The sequence below is a fragment of the Rhinatrema bivittatum genome, chromosome 13 (genome assembly GCF_901001135.1).
Source record: "Rhinatrema bivittatum chromosome 13, aRhiBiv1.1, whole genome shotgun sequence".
In the NCBI taxonomy this organism is placed as follows: Eukaryota; Metazoa; Chordata; class Amphibia; order Gymnophiona; family Rhinatrematidae; genus Rhinatrema; species Rhinatrema bivittatum.
In genome coordinates this window covers 37,372,379-37,392,730 of record NC_042627.1, presented here as the reverse complement: position 1 = coordinate 37,392,730, position 20,352 = coordinate 37,372,379, and the positions used below count along the sequence as shown (strand labels likewise).

Below are 20,352 nucleotides of genomic sequence, written 5' to 3'. Positions count from 1 at the left end.
TGTTAGGCGCCCGAAAATAATTGGGCGTACATTGCTAGGCGCACATTGCTAGGCGCACGCCGATAAGCGCACATTGAAAGGCGCATACTTTCGGCTGAGAGCACCGGAGCGTACGCATAACAGACGCGATGGAGCGTATGAGAACCCAGGCGGCCGCAGAACCAGCACCTCCAGAATCAGGCATAAGAGCTCTAGGCCTCTGCTCAGCATGCCACCTCAGAGCCACACAGAGCGAGGAAGCAGACTCCCTATGTGCCCAATGTGAGTAGGCCCTGGGAGTTCCAGGCCAGGGCCGGTCCCAGCCCAGATTTGACTGCCAGTTCCTCAGGGAACACCCTGAACCTAGCAGGCCGCGGTGAGCAGCCAGGGAACCCTACAGACCTGGTGCCCCTACGGCTAGAACCTGCTTCGCTCTCCTGGGTGGAATTATTCAAGGGGATTCACGCCTTTGTCAAGATGCAGTCTTATCCCCGACCGGACCCATACGTACCAGACGACCCTGCCCCTGGACCCTCAAGACCTAGGCACGGCCACCCGCCACCCGGAAGCCCCACTTATGGGGACTCAGATTACTCTGAGGAAGATGGCGAGCTCCCCGAAGAGGGAGAACTTCCCTCGGGGATAGAGCTGTATCGAACCATGAGACGCTTCTTTCTTAAGGAGGATTTTCCAGACCTAGTCTCTCAATGCCTGTCTGAGCTGGCTATCCCTGGCCCAGGCATCCCAGGGGAACCTAGAATGAACCCCCTGCTAGAGGGCCTGTGTCAAACGGCTCACCATTTTCCCATCCTACAAGCAGCACAGCAGCTAATCGATCTGGAGTGGAATGCGCCGGAGGCCTCATTCAAAGGGGGGTCGGGCTTTGTCTAGCATGTACCCCCTGGACCCGGCAACCAAGGAGCTGCTGGCGTGCCCGAAGGTAGACGCCATAGTTAGCGCAATTGTGAAGCGCACCACCATTCCGGTGGAGGGGGGAGCGGCCCTCAAGGATGCACATGACCGGCGCATGGACGCCATTCTGAAACAAGCCTTTGAGGTGGCAGCCATGTCCCTACGAATTGCGACCTGCTGCACCGTGGTGACGCATTCCTGTTTATCACAAGCCAGGAACAACACCCTGGGAGAAGAAATGGAATCAGCCCTCTCGTTCCTCACTGACGCTGCCTCCGACCTAGTCCGTACGGCAGCCAAGGGAGTGTCATCCTCGGTGGCAGCCAGGAGACAGCTCTGGCTATGAAATTGGTCGGCAGACTCCTCCTCCAAGACCCGCCTTACAAGAATGCCCTTTCAGGGATCCCTCCTGTTCGGCAGCGACCTAGAGAAACTGGCTAATAAATGGGGCGCATCTCCAATACCCCGTCTACCAGAAGACAAGTCACGGAGGAACCAGCGCCCTTTTCCTAGACCATTCAGAGGTAGAAGCTCTCAACGCTTCAACCCTTACAGGGCTCGCTACCAAGCACCTCGTTCTCAGACCAGGAATCAGTCCTTTCGGACCAGGCACAACAAGAGGGGAACCGGCTTTGGGTTGGGTCCCGGCCGCACCCCACAATGAGAATCAGCCGACCCATCTGGGGGAAGAAGCCATAGGGGGCAGGCTAATCCTATTCTACCACAGGTGGGTCGAGATTATTTCGGACCAGTGGGTCCTCGCCATTGTCCGGGAAGGGTATTACCTGGACTTTCTTCATCTCCCTCTGGACAAGTTTGTGGAATCTCCTTGTCCGCCCCTCAAGAGGGCGGTGCTGGAAGCTACCTTGGGGAGGCTCCTGTCCCTAAAAGCCATAATCCCAGTGCCTGCATGGGAGATAAATTCTGGGCATTACTCCATTTATTTTATCGTCCCCAAGAAGGGGGGCACCTTCAGACCCGTCCTGGACCTCAAGTCAGTCAACCGGCACTTAAAGGTCCTAGGATTTCGCATGGAAACTCTGCGGTCAGTCCGAAGTGCAATACAGCCAGGGGAGTATCTCACATCCCTGGATCTGTCAGAGGCTTATTTGCATATCCCAATCCATCGGGATCACCAGCGCTACTTACGCTTCAAAGTCCTGGATCAACACTTTCAGTTCCGGGCTCTACCCTTCGGGTTAGCCACCGCGCCGCGGACCTTTACCAAGGTAATAGTAGTGGTGGCGGCGTCACTCAGGAAGGAAGGCATTCTCGTCCATCCCTACCTAGACGATTGGCTGATCAGGGCAAAGTCACCGGAGGAGAGCCACTGGGCAACCAACAGAGTTATATCTCTTCTGGAAAGCCTAGGATGGGTAGACAACATAAACAAGAGTTCCCTACAGCCTTCGCAGTCGCTGGAATACCTAGGAGTCCGATTCAACACCCAGGAAGACAAGATCAGCCTAACCTCCAAGAGGAAATCAAAACTCCGGAATCGTTTGCAGAATCTGCTGAGCACCACCCGGCCCACAGCTTGGGATTACCTACAGGTCCTCGGCCTAATGGCCTCCACTCTGGAAGTGATACCATGGGCACGGGCTCCTTTGAGACCATTACAGCGCGCCCTCCTATCTCTGTGGAGCCCACGATTACAGAACTACACCGTGCATCTACCTCTACCGGCCCGAGTACGGAATCAGTTGCGGTGGTGGCTGCAGCCCGGCCACACGAGCCGGGGGTCAAAGATGTCCTCCCCAACCTGGACCCTGCTCACTATAGATGCCAGCCTGAGCGGCTGGGGAGCACACTGAGAAGAGTTAACCGCCCAAGGGCGGTGGAACAGAGAAGAGTCTGGGTGGAACATCAACCAACTAGAGGCACGGGCAGTCAGGTTAGCCTGCCTGCGATTTGCCCAAAGACTTTGAAACAGAGCAGTCAGAGTGATGTCAGACAACGCCACCACGGTGGCATACATCAACCGACAGGGCGGAACCAGAAGCCGACAGGTATCCTTAGAAATAGCCCCCCTGATGGCTTGGGCGGAAGCAAATCTCCAGAATATCTCTGCCGTCCACATCGCCGGGAAGGACAACACCATGGCAGAGAAAGCCTAAACCCGGGGGAATGGCAGCTGTCATCCACAGCCTTCCAGATGATTGTGGATCAGTGGGGGACTCCGGGCATGGACCTACTAGCGGACAGGTCCAACGCTCAAGTACCCAGATACTTCAGTCGCAGGCGAGATCCTCTATCCCACGGGATCAACGCCCTGGTGCAGCCATGGCCTCCGGGGATCCTGCTATATGCCTTTCCCCCATGGCCCCTGCTGGGTGCCATTATACACAAGATTCAGCGGCACAGAGGCCTAGTTCTTATGGTGGCCCCGGACTGGCCAAGAAGATCCTGGTACGCAGACATGAGAAGACTACTTGCAGTGGATCCCCTGCCCCCTCACAGGGACCTGCTGCGACAAGATCCCATCCTCCACGAGAATCCAGCTCAATTCTCTTACGGTCTGGCCATTGAGAGGGCTAGACTGAAGAAAAGGGGATACTCGGGGCCGGTAATAGATACACTCCTCCGAGCACGCAAGTTCTCCACATCACTAACTTATATACAGATCTGGAGAGTATTTGAAGCCTGGTGCGAAACTCGCTGCACCGATCCGCAAGCCGCTAGAATCCCCATCATTCTGGATTTCTTGCAAGATGGACTTCAGAAGGGTCTGTCCCTCAGTTCAGTCAAGGTTCAGGTGGCAGCGCTATCCTGCTACGGCCCCAGGAGTGACGGCAACAGCATTGCCACACACCCAGACGTTTCACGTTTCCTGAAAGGAGTCAAACACATTCGCCCGCCACTGAAGTGGCCAGTGCCCCTGTGGAACCTCAACCTAGTTTTGGAATTCCTAGCGGGACCCGCCTTCAGACCTCTCCGAGGCCTGTCTCTCCGTGTGTTAACCTTGAAGATGGTGTTCTTGCTGGCCATATGCTCAGCACGCCGCATCTCAGAGCTACAAGCGCTGTCCTGCCGCAATCCGTTTCTCAGAATCACCCCAGGGGCTATCCATCTTCGCACGGTTCCTTCCTTCTTACCCAAAGTAGTCTCACACTTCCTCCTCAACCAAACCATATCTTTGCCAACCATGGAAGGTTTGCAGAAGTCGGAAGAAGGTTGAATACTGCGCCATCTCGACATCGGCAGGCTGCTGTCCAGATACCTGGAAATGTCGGAAGCAGTACGAAATACGGACCACCTGTTCGTCCTTCACAGTGGGAAGAGGCAAGGAGAAGCGGCCTCACGGGCGACTATTGCTCGCTGGATCAAAGAAGTTATCAAGGCGGCCTACGTGGAAGCGGGAAGACCACCACCTCTATGGGTCAGGGCTCACTCTACCAGAGCTGAAGCAGCCTCCTGGGCAGAAACTAGGATGCTGTCGCCTGCAGAGATATGTAAAGCAGCAACGTGGTTCTCCCTCCATACCTTCTCCAGATTCTACCGTCTGGATGTCCAGGCCAGGGAGGATACAGCATTTGCAAGGGCAATCCTAAACGGACCTCGGGCAGCCTCCCACCCAGTCCAGGAGTAGCTTTTGTACATCCCATTTGTAATGAGTCCATCTGCTACACGCTAGGAAATGGAGAGATTACTTACCTGATAATCTCGTTTTCCTTAGTGTAGGCAGATGGACTCAGCATCCCGCCCGGCTGCCGATATACATGGGGTTTCACTGATTCAAGGTAAGCCATGTTTTCTTACATAGGGCATCCACCCTGCCGGGTGTCGACGCCTTCCGGTTGAGAACACTGGCGGTCTCCAGCTACTATCAATCGGTCAGGTTAATCATGTTTGGTTAATCAATCGGTCAGTCACACATATATCCATGAAGCTTTTGCAAGGAAGATTACTGAGCTGCTGCACTTCCTGCAGGAGTATATGTACCACGTGCTGACGTCAGATCCGTCTCCAACTGCTAGCACGAGCACACTATACCCATTTGTAATGAGTCCATCTGCCTACACTAAGGAAAACGAGATTATCAGGTAAGCAAGCTCTCCATTAATCAGTTTTACTTAGGGAATAACTACTGCTATTGCATCAGTAGCATGGGATCTTCTTAGTGTTTGGGTAATTGCCAGGTTCTTGTGGCCTGGTTTTGGCCTCTGTTGGAAACAGGATGCTGGGCTTGATGGACCCTTGGTCTGACCCAGCATGGCAATTTCTTATGTTCTTAAGTATGGGAGTGGAAATCCGAATGAAATGTATTCGATGGGGGGGGGAAAGGCTGATGTGCACGGAGCAGGAGAGAGACCTTGGGGTGATAGTGTGTAATGATATGAAGTCTGCGAAACAATGCGACAAGGCAATAGCAAAAGCCAGAAGAATGCTGGGCTGCATAGAGGAATATAGAGTAAGAAAAGGGAAGTGATTATCCCCTTGTACAGGTCCTTGGTGAGGCCTCACCTGGAGTACTGTGTTCAGTTCTGGAGACCGTATCTACAAAGAGACAAAGACAAGATGGAAGCGGTACAGAGAAGGGCGACCAGGAAGGTGGAGGGTCTTCATCGGATGACATACGAGGAGAGATTGAAGAATCTAAATATGTACTCCCTGGAGGAAAGGAGGAGCAGGGGTGATATGATTCAGACTTTCAGATACTTGAAAAACTTTAATGATCCAAAGACAACGACAAACCTTTTCCATCAGAAAAAAATCAGCAGAACCAGAGGTTACGAGTTGAGGCTCCAGGGAGGAAGACTAAGAACCAATGTCAGGAAGTATTTCTTCACGGAAAGGGTGGTGGATGCCTGGAATGCCCTTCCGGAGGAAGTGGTGAAGTCTAAAACTGTGAAGGACTTCAAAGGGGCATGGGATAAACACTGGATCCATCAAGTCTAGAGGGCGTGAATAAAGAGGAGGCAGCAAAACACTGCACGGAGCGGCAGTAGCCAGAGAGGCATTCACGGAGCGGGATGCCAGTGGTTGGTGTTCCACCTTCACGGAGCGGAAGGATGGAGGGCTGCCATCTCCAAAAAAAAAAAAACCAACAAAAAACAAACAAACAAAAAAAAACAGGGGTGGGTAAGAGTATGGGGCAGGGGTGTGGCCTGCTTGTTACAGCGGTTGCTACCCCTAATTGAGCTGGATGTTCACTTGGATGCAGATACGGCGCTGCTCTCTACATTGGTGGTGGGGTGGAGGGGAATTAGGGCTGGAGGGTACTGGAAGCCAAAAACACCTGTAATTATATTATGGTACAAACAGTTTCAGTATGATTAGGGCGATTGTTAGCGATTCAGTCATTCGGAATGTAGATAGGTGAGCGTTAGGATCACTTGGTAACTTGCCTATCTGGTGCAAAGGTGGCAGACCTCACATATCACCTTTTTAGGATTTTAGTCAATGCTGGGGAGGAGCCAGCTGTCATAGTACATTTGGGCACCAATGACATAGGAAAGTTCTGGAAACCAAATTTCAGCTTTTAGGTAGAATGCTGAAATCCAGAATCTCCAGGGTAGCATTCTCAGAAATGCTTCCCTTTCCACATGTGGGTTCCAGAGGTAGGCAGAGCACCAGAGTCTCAATGAGTGTATAAGGGCTTTAGATTTGTTATGAGTTAGGCAATATTTTGGAGAAGGGGAGTCTGTTCCAAAAGAATGCGCTCCACCTTAACTAGAATATCCTGACGGTGAGGCTGTGATAGAGACAAAAGTAGCCAAGGTGCCATTAAAGAGCATACAGAGATAAATTCCAAACTACTCATTGCATTTAGTAGGCATATTGTGAATATAATTTTAAAAAACCATAATTTGAATTGTGAATGCCAGAAGTCTAAAAAGTAAGATTGGAGAGTTTGCATCTATGATACTAAACAAGAATATAGATATAATAGGTATGGAAGAGTCCTGGCTGAAGGAGGATAAGTAATGGGACACCAATACCAATACAAATTGAAATGATAGGCCAGATCAAATTAGTGGAGGGGGTGGCACTAGGTGTTAAAAGTCCTTTAGGAGATAAAATACACTATAGAATCTCTATGGTTAAAAATTCCATGTATGATGGTGAAAAGTATGGTGGTAGGAGCATAAAATGGAGTATAAAACGAATGCCATACTCGTAGGCCTTTTTGCTGCGTTTTTGATGGTCCAAATTAATTTTATTTAATGTTGCATATCCAAGAACCCCATGTGTTTTTTTTGTCTTGTCGAAGAAAAAAAATGAAAATTTAATAAGATTGCTGTGTTTTGGCCAAGTAAAAATTTAATATATTGGTTTGAGCAGAAAAATAGCAAGTAAGATTGATTTGTCAGTTTACTGCTCTGGATTTTTTTATATGTATACAATAGGGCTAATGCCATATGGGTTCCAAGTGTCTTTTTAGCAGGATTTTCTGTTTGGTACCAAAGCAGTGCATGTAAATATACATGTTGTAAGTGATGATTTTTTACCTCGTGTTAAATTTGATGGCTTGCAGTACTGCCCCACGAGCCACCTTACTCACCTGATGCTGCCGGCAACCCCTGACGCAGGCCAAGGCTTCCTGTGGCAGGAACACCGTATCCACATCTTTAGCTGTGTTGCGTGGCTCATGCTGCCTAATTGCATTCTCTCCCAGGTGCCTCGAGGTGTGCGCACACTTGACACATGCCTTCTTAAAGGGACCACAGCAAAAAGATAACTGCTGTGTCCTCAGATGACATAACCAGGCCTTCCCCTTATAAAGCCCCTCAGAAGAGCAGTCTTTTGCCTCAGCAACAGGCCTGCTGGTGCCTTTGTGTTCCAGTGCATGTTGCTATCCTTGTCTCTTTCTAGCCTTATGCCCGTGCCTCTTTCTGTGTTCCTTGTCTTGGTATGCATCATCTACACTTTGGTGGCGCATACCACCAAAGTATAGATGGTGCGCCCATCTCTGTACAGCCTATAATTGTATGATTCATGCAGGGCCTGCTTTAATTGAAGCCTCCCCTAAGGCCTCCCGCTGTGTCTTGGGACCTCAACATGGAGTTAGCTCAGCTGATGAAAGCTCCTTTTGAGCTGCTGCGCACCTGTGATTTGAAGTACCTGACCTGGATGCGTGGTATAGCATATGCTGGGCCTGCTCAGTGTGTCTAGTTAAAGTTCTAGAAACTTTAACATAAGTTTTCCGCATAGGGGAGTCATCTTTAAACCAAGACAACCTTGGTTTAAAGAAGAACTTCAAAAACTAAAACACTCCCTCCGACAGAAGGAAAGCAAATGGCAGAAAACACCAACACAGACCTCCCTCTCTGCTTACAAACTCGCACTCCACCAATACAAAAGCGCTACATTAAAAACAAAAAGGGATTTCTTTGCACAGAAGATCCATCACATAATCTTTGATTCCAAAGCCCTCTTTGCCTATGTATCTAACTTAACGCAAACCTCGACTCCTGACATCCCTGCCAACCTAGCTCAAGAAAAAGCAGAGGAGCTGGCCCTCTTCTTTAGCAACAAAATCTCAAACCTAATAACACAGCTGAGAACCAACACTTCAACGCCATCCAACACATACTTCCACCACAACAAAGACATTACTCTACAATCCTTCGAACCCATCACTACTACTGAGTTACTTTCTACATTAAAGAAAATGAAACCTTCATTTCACCCATTAGACCACATCCCATCCAAACTTCTCCTGCTAATACCAGACACAATCTCCAATGCTCTGACAGACATCATTAACTGCTCCCTAGCACAAGGAAGCTACCCAGACGACCTGAAGATTGCATCCATCAAACCGCTTTTGAAAAAACCCAACTTAAATCCTAAAGATCCTACCAATTTCCGTCCTATATCCAATCTCCCATTCATAGCTAAGGTAACGGAAAAATTAGTTAACTCCAGACTTTCAGACTACCTCGAGGAACATAAAATTCTGTTCCCGTCCCAATATGGCTTCAGAAAAGCTTTAAATACTGAATCACTACTAATTTCCCTGACCGACTACCTCATCATGGGCCTGGATAAAGGTCACACTTATTTACTGATCCTCCTGGACCTCTCAGCGGCCTTTGATACGGTTAACCATTCATCCCAATTAGCAAACATCGGAATAACAGGAACAGCACTATCGTGGTTCAAATCGTTCTTAGGGAACAGAAAATACAAAGTCAAAATTCACAATAAAGAATCTCAACACTACCCTTCATCTACGGGAGTTCCACAAGGCTCCTCCCTTTCACCAACGCTCTTTAATATCTACTTGCTCCCTCTTTACCAACTGCTAACTGATTTAAACCTTAAACACTTTCTTTATGCAGATGACGTCCAGATAGTCATCCCCATCAAAGAATCCTACAGCAAAACCCTAGAATTCTGGGAAACTAGTCTTAAAAAAATTGATGGACTCCTCTCCAACCTTAATCTAATACTAAACTCCTCAAAAAGCGAACTCCTCCTAATTTCATCTGAATACAGTAACACCGACTCAAATCCTCCACCCAATTTACAAACTCCACAAGTAAGAAACCTGGGAGCTATCTTTGATAACAGGTTAAACCTAAAAGCATTCATAAATCAAACTACTAAGGACTGCTTCTATAAACTCCAAGTCTTAAAAAGAACAAGACCTCTCTTCCACTTTCATGACTACAGAACTATTCTGCAATCAATAGTATTTTCTAAACTAGATTACTGCAACTCTTTGCTATTAGGTCTCCCTTCATCTCACACGAAACCCCTTCAGATGGTTCAAAACACGGCTGCGAGAATATTAACTAACACACGGAGAAGAGACCACATAACACCAATCCTCAAAGACCTGCACTGGCTACCAATTCACTACAGAATCATATATAAGTCCATAACTACTATTTTCAAAGCTATACACCAACACTCTCAGCTCAACCTTCAAATTCCTCTCAAAAAATTTACATCCAACAGACCAATCAGAGAGTCCTATAGAGAAACCCTACAAGTACCACACTCCAAATCCATGCGGCACATAACCACCAGAGACAGGGCTTTCTCCACTGCAGGACCAACACTGTGGAACTCCATCCCACCAGATTTGAGACAGGAACCCTGCCTGCCCACATTCAAGAAAAGACTCAAAACGTGGCTATTCATGAAAGCCTTTCCTGAACTAAACTGAACCTATTCCATCATTAACTAAGCACTCAGACTTTGCCTTATTCACGGCAACTAATATCTCTACCTTATAATTAATATTCCTACCTCATAAAGACAATTCACTAATGCCTTAAGCACATTGACTGGCATTTACGTTCTTTCGATTTAATCCCCTGCTTCTTTTCTATGCTCCAAGTTGTATTACTCCCTTGTTTTATTGTAACTGCATACCTTAGCCTTCTCTTGTTTTATGTTTTATTATTATTACTACGATTATTATTATTATTATTAATAAGATAAATATTAGTTTTTACCTTTTTTGTTACCTATCCACTTGTTAATTGTAAACCGACATGATGCGATATCTATTGTGAATGCCGGTATAGAAAAACTTAAAATAAATAAATAAATCTGATGTCACCCATGTGTGAGGACTAACATCATATTGTCCTCTGAGAACACCTGTTACAGGTAAGCAACTCTGCTTTCTCCTAGGGCACCTAATACCCTTGCACTGGTCCTGATGGGGGAGGCTTGGAGAGAGGCAAGAAAAGAATTGGCATGGGGAGAATACTAATGAACACTGAAGTTCTCATACTGCAGAGGAAACGGGTCTTTTGACAAATAAGACAATTGCTTCTTATTTGTCCCAGCATTAGCAAGGAAAAAGCAATAAAATTGCTGAGAGCATACTGATTACAAAGCTTTAGAAGCAAAGTAGGTTTTATAAAAATGTACCCAGAAGAAAAAAAAGTTTGCAGTGTCTTATAAGCTAATTACAATATATGAAAAAATGGTTCAGTTAAGACTTACCCTTTAATGTTTTCTGAGTTCTGATTTATTCAGAGTTATACACTTTATGAATGTTTAACACATTTGAGAATGCTCATGAGGCATGTTGTAATGGCCATGTAATACACTTCATTATGTCTTAAACTCTGTTATTGAAAATGTGAATTATACCTGCAATGATGGCCGCCTGCTTAGGGAATCTAATTTTTCTGGTCTGTTTATAGCAGGGGAAATGCTGAGGTCATGTTTAATAGGCTGGTTAGTGGGCAAATTATTTGGCTAAAATTAGCCTGATAACTTGTCCTGTATATTCAGCAGGTGAAACGCCCCACTGAATATACCAGCCTAAATTTATCTGGCTACATATAGTCTGATAACTTTAACCCTAATTGGCTATCATTTGAATTTGTCCGGTTAGGCCTAAAGCTATTTGATGTTTTGTGGCTGGATAATTAGTGCTCCATGTTTATTAAAAAAAAAAAAAAAAAAAAAAGCAGTCATGGGCCTCCTGGCCCGATTACCACCCCTCTACCACAAAAGTATCAACCCACCTGCTGACAAGGTTCCCCCCCCCCCCCCCCCCAAAAAAAAAACTCCATATTGGAAGCCTAGCACAATGAGGTGCTGAATGTCCCAAACCTTGCCATTTAAACGGATAATTTTGTTATCAGTCTAAATGGCTTTTGAATATTGACTTGCTTGTTTTTAGCACAGTAAAGTGACTTTGATAGATATATTTAAAGTAAAAAGTCCTGCAACATCATTTAAGTGAATTTTTTTTTAAATATCTGAAAATAGTTTTGTTAAATAAAACCTTTATTGTTCTTTTAATAAAATTAGTGTGTCAATAAGAATTGAAATTTTACACAACTTTTATGTTGGCATGAGTCATATTAAGGGGATTGTGAATTACATTTTTTTTTATTAACCACTTTTATTGTTTTACAGTTATATTTAGCTTTTCATAGCTGGTCAATTGCTTCAAAATTGATTAGTGTGGCTGGTTAGGTCAATATACATTACAGTGCATTAGATTAATTGGGCATTAAAGGCATTACAGATTAAGAATTTGTTCTAAGTGGCATTAGCAGTATAAACGATAACTATAATTAAAAAAAAATTAAATTACAAGACAAATAGGGAGGTATTACATTGTTTAGGTTTGCATTCAGTGTAATGTATAGGTACATTAAGGTCAAATTCTATGTGATTAATCAATGTCGATCAGGGGAAATAAGTTGATCTGTTGGACAAATAGCCATGTAGTGCCACAAATCCAAGTAGATATTATCCCAGGACAAGCAGGATGGTAGTCCTTACATGTGGGTGACGTCACTGGACGGAGCTCTATCACGGAAAACTTTTGTCAGGGTTTCTAGAACTTTTGACTGGCACACTGAGCATGCCCAGCATGCCATAATCCCTGTAGCCACAGAGGGGTCTCCCTTCAGTCTCGTTTGTAGGAAAAGGTGTGAGCGAAAAAATAAAATTATAAAATCTGGCAGGTGGGTAGCACTGTAATCACAAGGCTTGTATAGGTATTTGGTTTCTCTAGAAAGTATTTTTTGATTCATTGAAACTTGGAGGGCCATGCATTGCTTTTCTGGATCACTTCAATTGAAGAGGGTCAAAAGCAGGTATTGCCTGTGTGAAGTATGTTAATCATGTAGCTAGTCTGATTAGGGGCTTTGAATAATCATCTCACTAGCTGCTTATGATTTAAGTCATAGAGGGCTTAGTTCTTTTTAGTTTGTGTTTTTTTTCTTAAATTTGTGACCTCAGAGAGAGATGGCATATCAGTAGTTATAACCAGCATATAGCAAATCTAATTTTATCCCCTTACTGTTGGCATGTCATTGTGATATATAAATTACTGAAAATTTAGTGTTACAAACAGCAATGGCTAAAGATTCAGTTTGAGTGAAAATCAAACCTCCCTTTTTCTAAATAAAAATTATGAAAATCACAACTAGAGAACAAGGATAATTCAAGTTTCATGCTGAGCTCATAGAGCCTACTCTTCAAGATGCATGCATGTGCACCTGTATCTCTGGATCATCCCGATCAGAATCTTTGTGCACCCTTAACTTATTCTAAAATTTTTATGCGGCTAGGGCACCAAACAAGATATTATTAGGTGGAGAAAAGACTGCAGATTATCAGGGAGGGGGTGGAACAGAGACAGTTGATGGGATGAGGGTAAAAGGGGGATAGACTCAGGAGTAACATAAGGAAGTATTTATGTACAGAGAGCGTAGTGGGTGCGTGAAACAGCTTCCTTGTGGAGGTGATGAGGACAAGTATAGGGGGATCTTTGAGAGAGTGTTAGGGATTATAAAACTGAGTAGTTAGTATTGGTGAATAGACTAGATAGGCCACCATGTTTCACAGAAATGTATTCCTTCCTCTTCTCGCTCCCCTTGCCTCACACTGCTAATTAACAGCAGTCTCAGGGTGATCACATCTCAAACGTTCTCAGGTATGGTGTGGTGTTGCCTTCAGTCCCAATCAGACTTCTGAAGCGAGGGAAGGAAATCTTTCAGGATCCATGCAGCCAACCAGCTAGCTTATCAGGTGACCAGACAGGGCTCCTCAGACTGTTTTGGAGTTAGTTTGTAAATTACAAATAAGTTCTTGAGGGGTTGACCAACTTCTAAAACATCTGCTTCAGTATGGATGCCCACAAGTCAGTAGAATTCTGAGGTCCTCTGGGCATATTCAGAGCAGAGAAGGATTATACTTCTGTAGAAGAGAGTAAGGTAAGCTGCAATATATGACTGTCTATACCTTCACTAAATACTATAAAGTGGACAAATGGGTATCAGCTGATATGTCATTTAGGAAACAAGTTTTCCAAGCTGCTGTGAAATCCATCCTAGGGTACTGCTTTGTTACAAGTTGACTGCTGAGGAGTATAATTTTAAAAAAAATTCCTATTGTATCAATTCTTGTTCTATTACATTATCTTCTATGGAAGTCAGAATTGACCCTTCCATGAGTCTACTAGGTGCACTGCTCACCTGTATAGTAATTGTTCATTGTTGCAATATATAGTCTGCCTTTCCACAGAGGTGCTTAAAGCAGGGGAGCAATAATCAGCTGGCAACACAATAGAATATAATTGATTCATAAATGAATATAAAGCAAAAATGAAACATCAAAATTTGCAGACAACTAACAATCTACTGGTCAAATTCATTGTAAACATAAAAACCAAAACCAGATACACAATATAAATTAATAGGAGTAGTAAAACCAGATCAATCAAAGACAGCACCAGAAACCAAAAAATAATAGATTAGATTGTAACCGGTAGATAAAAATAAAGTTGATAGATTTAAAGCATAAATAACACCATTAGGATATCCTGAATTGCTGTGGAAGTGCTCAGATTGGACGAGAAGGAAGATGAGGGAAAAGTGTCAGGACAAGACATGTGATGCAACTTTGAGTTTGAAGCTGCTGGTGCTAGCTTGTGGTAGCTACTAAAACAAGAATTGATATAAAGGGAAAAAATATTCCTAGGCTTGAAAAAATACAAATACATAGCTAATATAATATGCTGTCCACTTTACATATAAAGTTTTGTCAGGAAACATTTAGGGGTTTCTTTGATTGTTAGGGATTTTTATGTAAATAGTTATTACATGACAAAGCTAGCAGAAATTTTCCTAAAATAGAATGACCTTTTTTCTTTCATTCTTCTGTCACATTTGCTTTGTCGTCATGTAGATTTCTTGGCTCTTACACTAGTTATGACTACCTGAAAAGGAACACAAAGTGGTAAGACTATTAATGTGAGGCTGTTTTAAGGTGTCATACCTGTCATATTCAATTACAAGCATTATGTGCATCTAAAATTATCTTAACTTCAACTGAAAGCAAATGGGATTTGGAAATTTTTCTTGATTTTAACAGTGCCAGGTTATGCAAATATGACACATGATTTTAATGAGCCCATTTATTTTCAAATTATTTAGAAACTGTCTTAGATTAAGTCTACAAATATATTTCCAGATGCATTAAAAAAATTTGTAAACAAATATACTATTTTGCACATAAAGCTGGTGAAGCAGAATCTGTTTGCATTTCAAGTCAAGATGACATTGTTTGTACATCAAATATAGAATTGCGTCTTTTAAAAACTCCTGTATTAGTACCGACCTTGATAATTGGCACATTGTAGAAAATCTCAACAGATAATTCATCTCAAACTACTGCTTTAAATAGCCGCCACAGCTGTAATTGGTTTTCTTACTGGAAAACAAGGAAAAATCAGGAGGAATTAAACTTGGGAAAGTAGTTGTACAGCCAAAACGTCATCTGCCTTCAATTTTTCATCTGTTTTTTGTTTTACTAATATCTTTCTTGTTAAAAAGATTCTCTGTTTTGAATTTCTGCATATAGACATGATTGTTCTTGTATTTGAATGAATGTTACAAAGAACCTATTACAAGTATTTAAGGAGAAATACTAGCCAGGACATTGTTGATTAGAAGTACAAAATATATAAGAATTTGTGTTTTGGTGGTAATATAGTATTTTTATGATTTTCCTAAATTTTCATACAGGGGAAAGCTGGACCCAGAAGCCATGGACAGGCCTACTGGTGAAAAGCGTTATGAAGTCGTTTCTCAAGTTTCTCCTTCTCCGTCTCAGCATAGCCAGTCTTCTCAGGTCACAGTGAACAACACAATATCCCTTCCAGGACATCACAAGCAATCACTTTCTGAAGGTATGAGATTTTTAGAATATTTCTAAGCATTCTGATTAATGGTAAACAATTATGATTTATAAAATACAATCAGGCCGATACAGTAAAGCGCGGCCGCAGTTACCCTGTTTCTAACCCGCTGTGTACTCACAATTTCGCCGCGTAAGTCTAACCCGTGATTCACTATCTGTTTTTACCGATCTTTACCGCTTCTTTAACTCGACGTGTATCCCTTTCCGCCCGCGGCGTGTATATGTACGTAAACAATCCGATTAGCTATTCCCTCCCATACAGTAAAGTGCACCCCGACTATCGCCTTTTTAACCTGCTATCTTGCCGTGTCTTAACCTACTAATTTACCGCCTACCCTGACCCTTGTGTTAATGTGGCGAACTTAGCCGCCCAGTCCCAAACCAACCCAATCCACAGAAAAAAAAATGCTTTCCTAGCGTGTAGCAGATGGACTCAAAGCAAGTGGGAATAGTGTGCTCGTGCTAGCAGTTGGAGACGGATCTGACGTCAGCACGGGTACATATACCCCTGCAGGAAGTGCAGCAATTCAGTAATTTCCGTCTCCAAAGCAGTTTGGAGCTACCTCATGCTCGCTGAGCGTTTTTCCAAATTCTAACGACTAAATTCTTAGAAGAAACCTACTTGAAGACGAGCCCCGCACTCCTGCGGTGATACCATTCGGTCCCTCCCCCAGTTAAGTTTCCCGAGGTGATTTCCGTGGTCCCTCGGAGGTAAGAGCCCCTCGGTCCGGTGGCCGGTTCGCGGCAGGGACCTAGCCCCCGAGTGAGAAGGGCGCGGCATAGAGGCAGCCTCGGTCCCGGCATAGACTTGGCCCCCGAGCGAGACGAGTTCGGGCGCGGCCTAGAGACAGTGGGTGCACCTCCTTGAGCGCGGCGGTGACGATACTTACCCTCTCCCCCCGCAGCCGGAGACCGCCCGGGTCGCAGCCGGGAAGCGCCGAAGACAAAGTAAGGCATACATCTTTACTTGTTCGTCTCCGAGGACGCGAGGAGTAGCAGAGTCTGCCTACGTGGCAACCCGCCAAGGGGGTCGCCATTTTGCCTGGTTCGTCACCACGCCATAGGCGCCCGTTGCTAAGCACCCGTTCATAGGCGCCCGCTGATAGGCGTACGTTCCTAGGCGCCAGTTGATAGGCGCACGTTAATTCGACAGGCGCACGTGGATAAGCGCATATTGGTAGGCGCACATCTTTCGCCCACATTACAAAGCGCAGACTCTAGCTGAATTAACAGAAGAGATGGAGCGTAAGAGAGCCCATGCATCAGCGGAGCCGGCACCTCCAGTATCAGGCATAAGCCTCTGCTCTGCATGCAACCTCAGAGCCACACAGAGCGAGGAAGCAGACTCCCTATGTGCCCAATGTGCAGAGGCCCTGGGAGTTCCAGGCCAGGACTGGTCGCAGCCCAGCATACTTGCCAGTTCCTCAGGGAACACCCCGGACCTAGCGGGGAGCTGCCAGGGAACCCGAGAGACCTGGTTACCTCTAAGGCCCGATCCAGCTTTGCTCTCCTGGGTGGAATTATTCAAGGGGATTCATGCCTTTGTCACAATGCAGTCTGCTCCCCGAACGGGTCCTTAAGTACCGGATGACCCGGCCCCTGGACCCTCAAGGCCTAGGCACGGCCACTCGCCACCAGGAAGCCAAACTTATGGGGATTCAGATTGCCCTGAGGAAGACGACGAGCCCCCCGAGGAGGGAGAATTTCCCTCGGGGATTGAACTATATCTGACCATGAGGCGCTTCTTTCTGAAAGAGGATCTCCCAGGCCTGATCTCTCAATGCCTGTCGGAACTGGCTCTCCCGGGCCATGACACCCCAGGGGAACCTAGCATGGAACCCCCTGTTAGAGGGCCTGCGCCAAATGGCTCACCATTTTCCCCTCCTACAAGCAGCACAGCAGCTAATCGATCTGGAATGGAATGCGCCAGAGGCCTCATTCAAAGGGGGTCGGGCCTTATCTGGCGTGTACTCCTTAGACCCGGCAACTAAGGAGATGCTGGCGTGCCCTCAGGTAGATGCCATAGTTAGCGCAATTGTGAAGCGCACCACCATTCCGGTGGAAAGGGGGGACGGCCCTCAAGGATACACATGACCGGCGCATGGACGCCATGCTGAAGTAAGCCTTTGAGGTGGCAGCCATGTCCCTACGAATTGCGACCTGCTGCACCGTGGTGACGCGTTCCTGTTTATCACAGGCTAGGAACAACACCCCGGGAGAAGAGATGGAATCAGCTCTCTCGTTCCTCACTGACGCTGCCTCCGACCTAGTCCGTACGGCAGCCAAGGGAGTGTCGTCCTCAGTGGCAGCCAGGAGACAGCTCTGGCTACGTAATTGGTCAGCCGACTCTTCCTCCAAGACACGTCTCACGAGAATGCCCTTTAAGGGATCCCTCCTGTTCGGCAGTGACCTCGAGAAACTGGCCAATAAATGGGGTGCCTCTCCATTACCCCGTCTACCGGAAGACAGGCCAAGAAGGAGCCAGCGCCCTTTTCATAGACCATCCAGAGGTAGAAACTCTCAGTGCTTCAACCCTTACAGGGCTCGCTACCAAGCACCTCGTTCTCAGGCCAGGAACCAGTCCTTTCGGACTAAGCACAAGAAGAGGAGAACTGGCTCGGGCTCTGGTCCCGGCCGCACCCCACAATGACAATCAGCCGACCCATCCGGGGATAGCAGCCATAGGGGGCAGGCTAACCCTCTTCTACCGCAGGTGGGTCGAGATTACCTCGGACCAATGGGTCCTCGCCATCATCCGAGAAGGGTATTACCTGGACTTTCTTCGGCTCCCGCCGGACAAGTTTGTGGAATCTCCGTGTTCACCCCTCAAGAGGGCGGCACTAGAAGTTACCTTGCAGAGGCTCCTATCCCTAAAAGCCATAATCCCAGTGGCTGCATAGGAGGAAAATTCTGGGCATTATTCCATTTATTTCATTGTACCCAAGAAGGAGGGCACTTTCAGGCCCATCCTGGACCTCAAGTCAGTCAACAGACACCTACGGGTCCCCAGCTTTCGCATGGAAACCCTGCGGTCTGTCTAGAATGCAGTACAGCTAGGGGAGTTTCTCACATCCCTAGATCTGTCAGAAGCCTACTTGCATATCCCAATCCATCGGGATCACCAGCGCTATTTACGCTTCAAAGTGCTAAATCAACACTTCAGGTTCCGAGCTTTACCCTTCGGGTTAGCCACCGCGCCACGAACCTCTACCAAGGTCATAGTAGTAGTGGCGGCGTCACTCAGGAAGGAAGGAATCCTCATCCATCCCTACCTGGATGATTGGCTGATCAGGGCAAAGTCCCCGGAGGAGAGCCACCAGGCAACCAACAGAGTTATATCTCTTCTGGAAAGCCTAGGATGGGTAGTAAACTTGAACAAGAGTTACCTACAGCCTTCCCAGTCACTGGAATACCTAGGAGTCCGATTCGACACCCAGGAAGACAAGGTCAGTCTGACCGCCAAGAGGAGAGCAAAGCTCCGGATTCGTCTGCAGGCCCTGCTGAGCGCCACCCGGCCCACAGCTTGGGATTATCTACAGGTCCTCGGCCTTCTGGCATCCACGCTGGAGGTGATACCATGGGCACGGGCTCATATGAGACCATTACAACACGCCCTCCTAACTCGGTGGAGCCCACGATCACAGAACTACACCGTACACCTACCTCTACCAGCCAGAGTGCGGAATCGGATACGGTGGTGGTTGCAGCCCGGCCACACGAGCCAGGGGTCAAGAATGTCCTCCCCAACCTGGACCCTGCTCACTACAGATGCCAGCCTGAACGGATGGGGAGCACACTGCGAAGAACTCACCACCCAAGGGCGGTGGAACAGAGAAGAGTCGGGGTGGAACATCAACCGACTAGAGGCACGGGCAGTCAGGCTAGCGTGCCTGCGATTTGCCCACAGACTTCGAAACAGAGCAGTCAGAGTGATGTCGGACAACGCCACCACGGTGGCATACATCAACCGACAGGGCGGAACCAGAAGCCAACAGGTATCCCTAGAAATAGCCCCCCTGATGACTTGGGCGGAAGCAAATATCCAGGACATCTCCGCCGTCCACATCGCCGGGAAGGACAACACCACGGCAGACTTCCTCAGCAGAGAAAGCCTAAATCCAGGGGAATGGCAGCTGTCACCCACAGCTTTCCAGATGATTGTGGATCAGTGGGGGACACCGGGCATGGACCTACTAGCGGACAGGTCCAACGCTCAAGTACCCAGATATTTCAGCCGCCGGCGGGATCCGCTATCCCAGGGGATCGATGCCCTGGTACAACCATGGCCTCAGGGGATCCTGCTATATGCCTTTCCTCCATGGCCCCTGTTGGGCACCATTATACACAAGATTCAGAGGCACAGAGGCCTAGTTCTTCTAGTGACCCCGGACTGGCCAAGAAGACCCTGGTACGCAGACATGAGAAGACTACTGGCAGGGACTCCATTTCCCCTGCCTCCACCCAGGGACCTGCTACGGCAAGGTCCCATCCTCCACGAGGATCCAGCTCAATTCTCTCTTACGGTCTGGCCATTGAGAGGGCTAGACTGAAGAAAAGAGGATACTCGGGGCCGGTAATAGATACTCTCCTCCGAGCACGCACGTTCTCCACATCACTAACATATATAAGGATCTGGAGAGTATTCGAAGCCTGGTGCGAAACTCATAGCACCAATCCGCATGCCGCTAAGATCCCTATCATTTTGGATTTCCTGCAGGATGGCCTTCTGAAGGGTCTGTCCCTCAATTCCATCAAGGTTCAAGTGGCAGCGCTATCCTGCTACGGTCCCCGGAGTGACGGCAACAGCATCGCCACGCACCCAGA

General features: G+C 46.8%; 1 protein-coding gene across 3 annotated transcripts in view; it reads left to right on the top strand.

Annotated features, from left to right (window-relative positions):
* TJP1 (tight junction protein 1) overlaps positions 1 to 20,352 on the top strand; it is a 486,574-nt gene that overhangs the window by 391,402 nt on the left and 74,820 nt on the right. For all 3 annotated transcript variants that reach the window (XM_029575150.1, XM_029575149.1, XM_029575148.1), the window contains exon 24: positions 15,354 to 15,517. In XM_029575150.1, the coding sequence (XP_029431010.1) occupies positions 15,354 to 15,517 (164 nt within the window). The remainder of the gene's footprint in view (positions 1 to 15,353; positions 15,518 to 20,352) is intronic.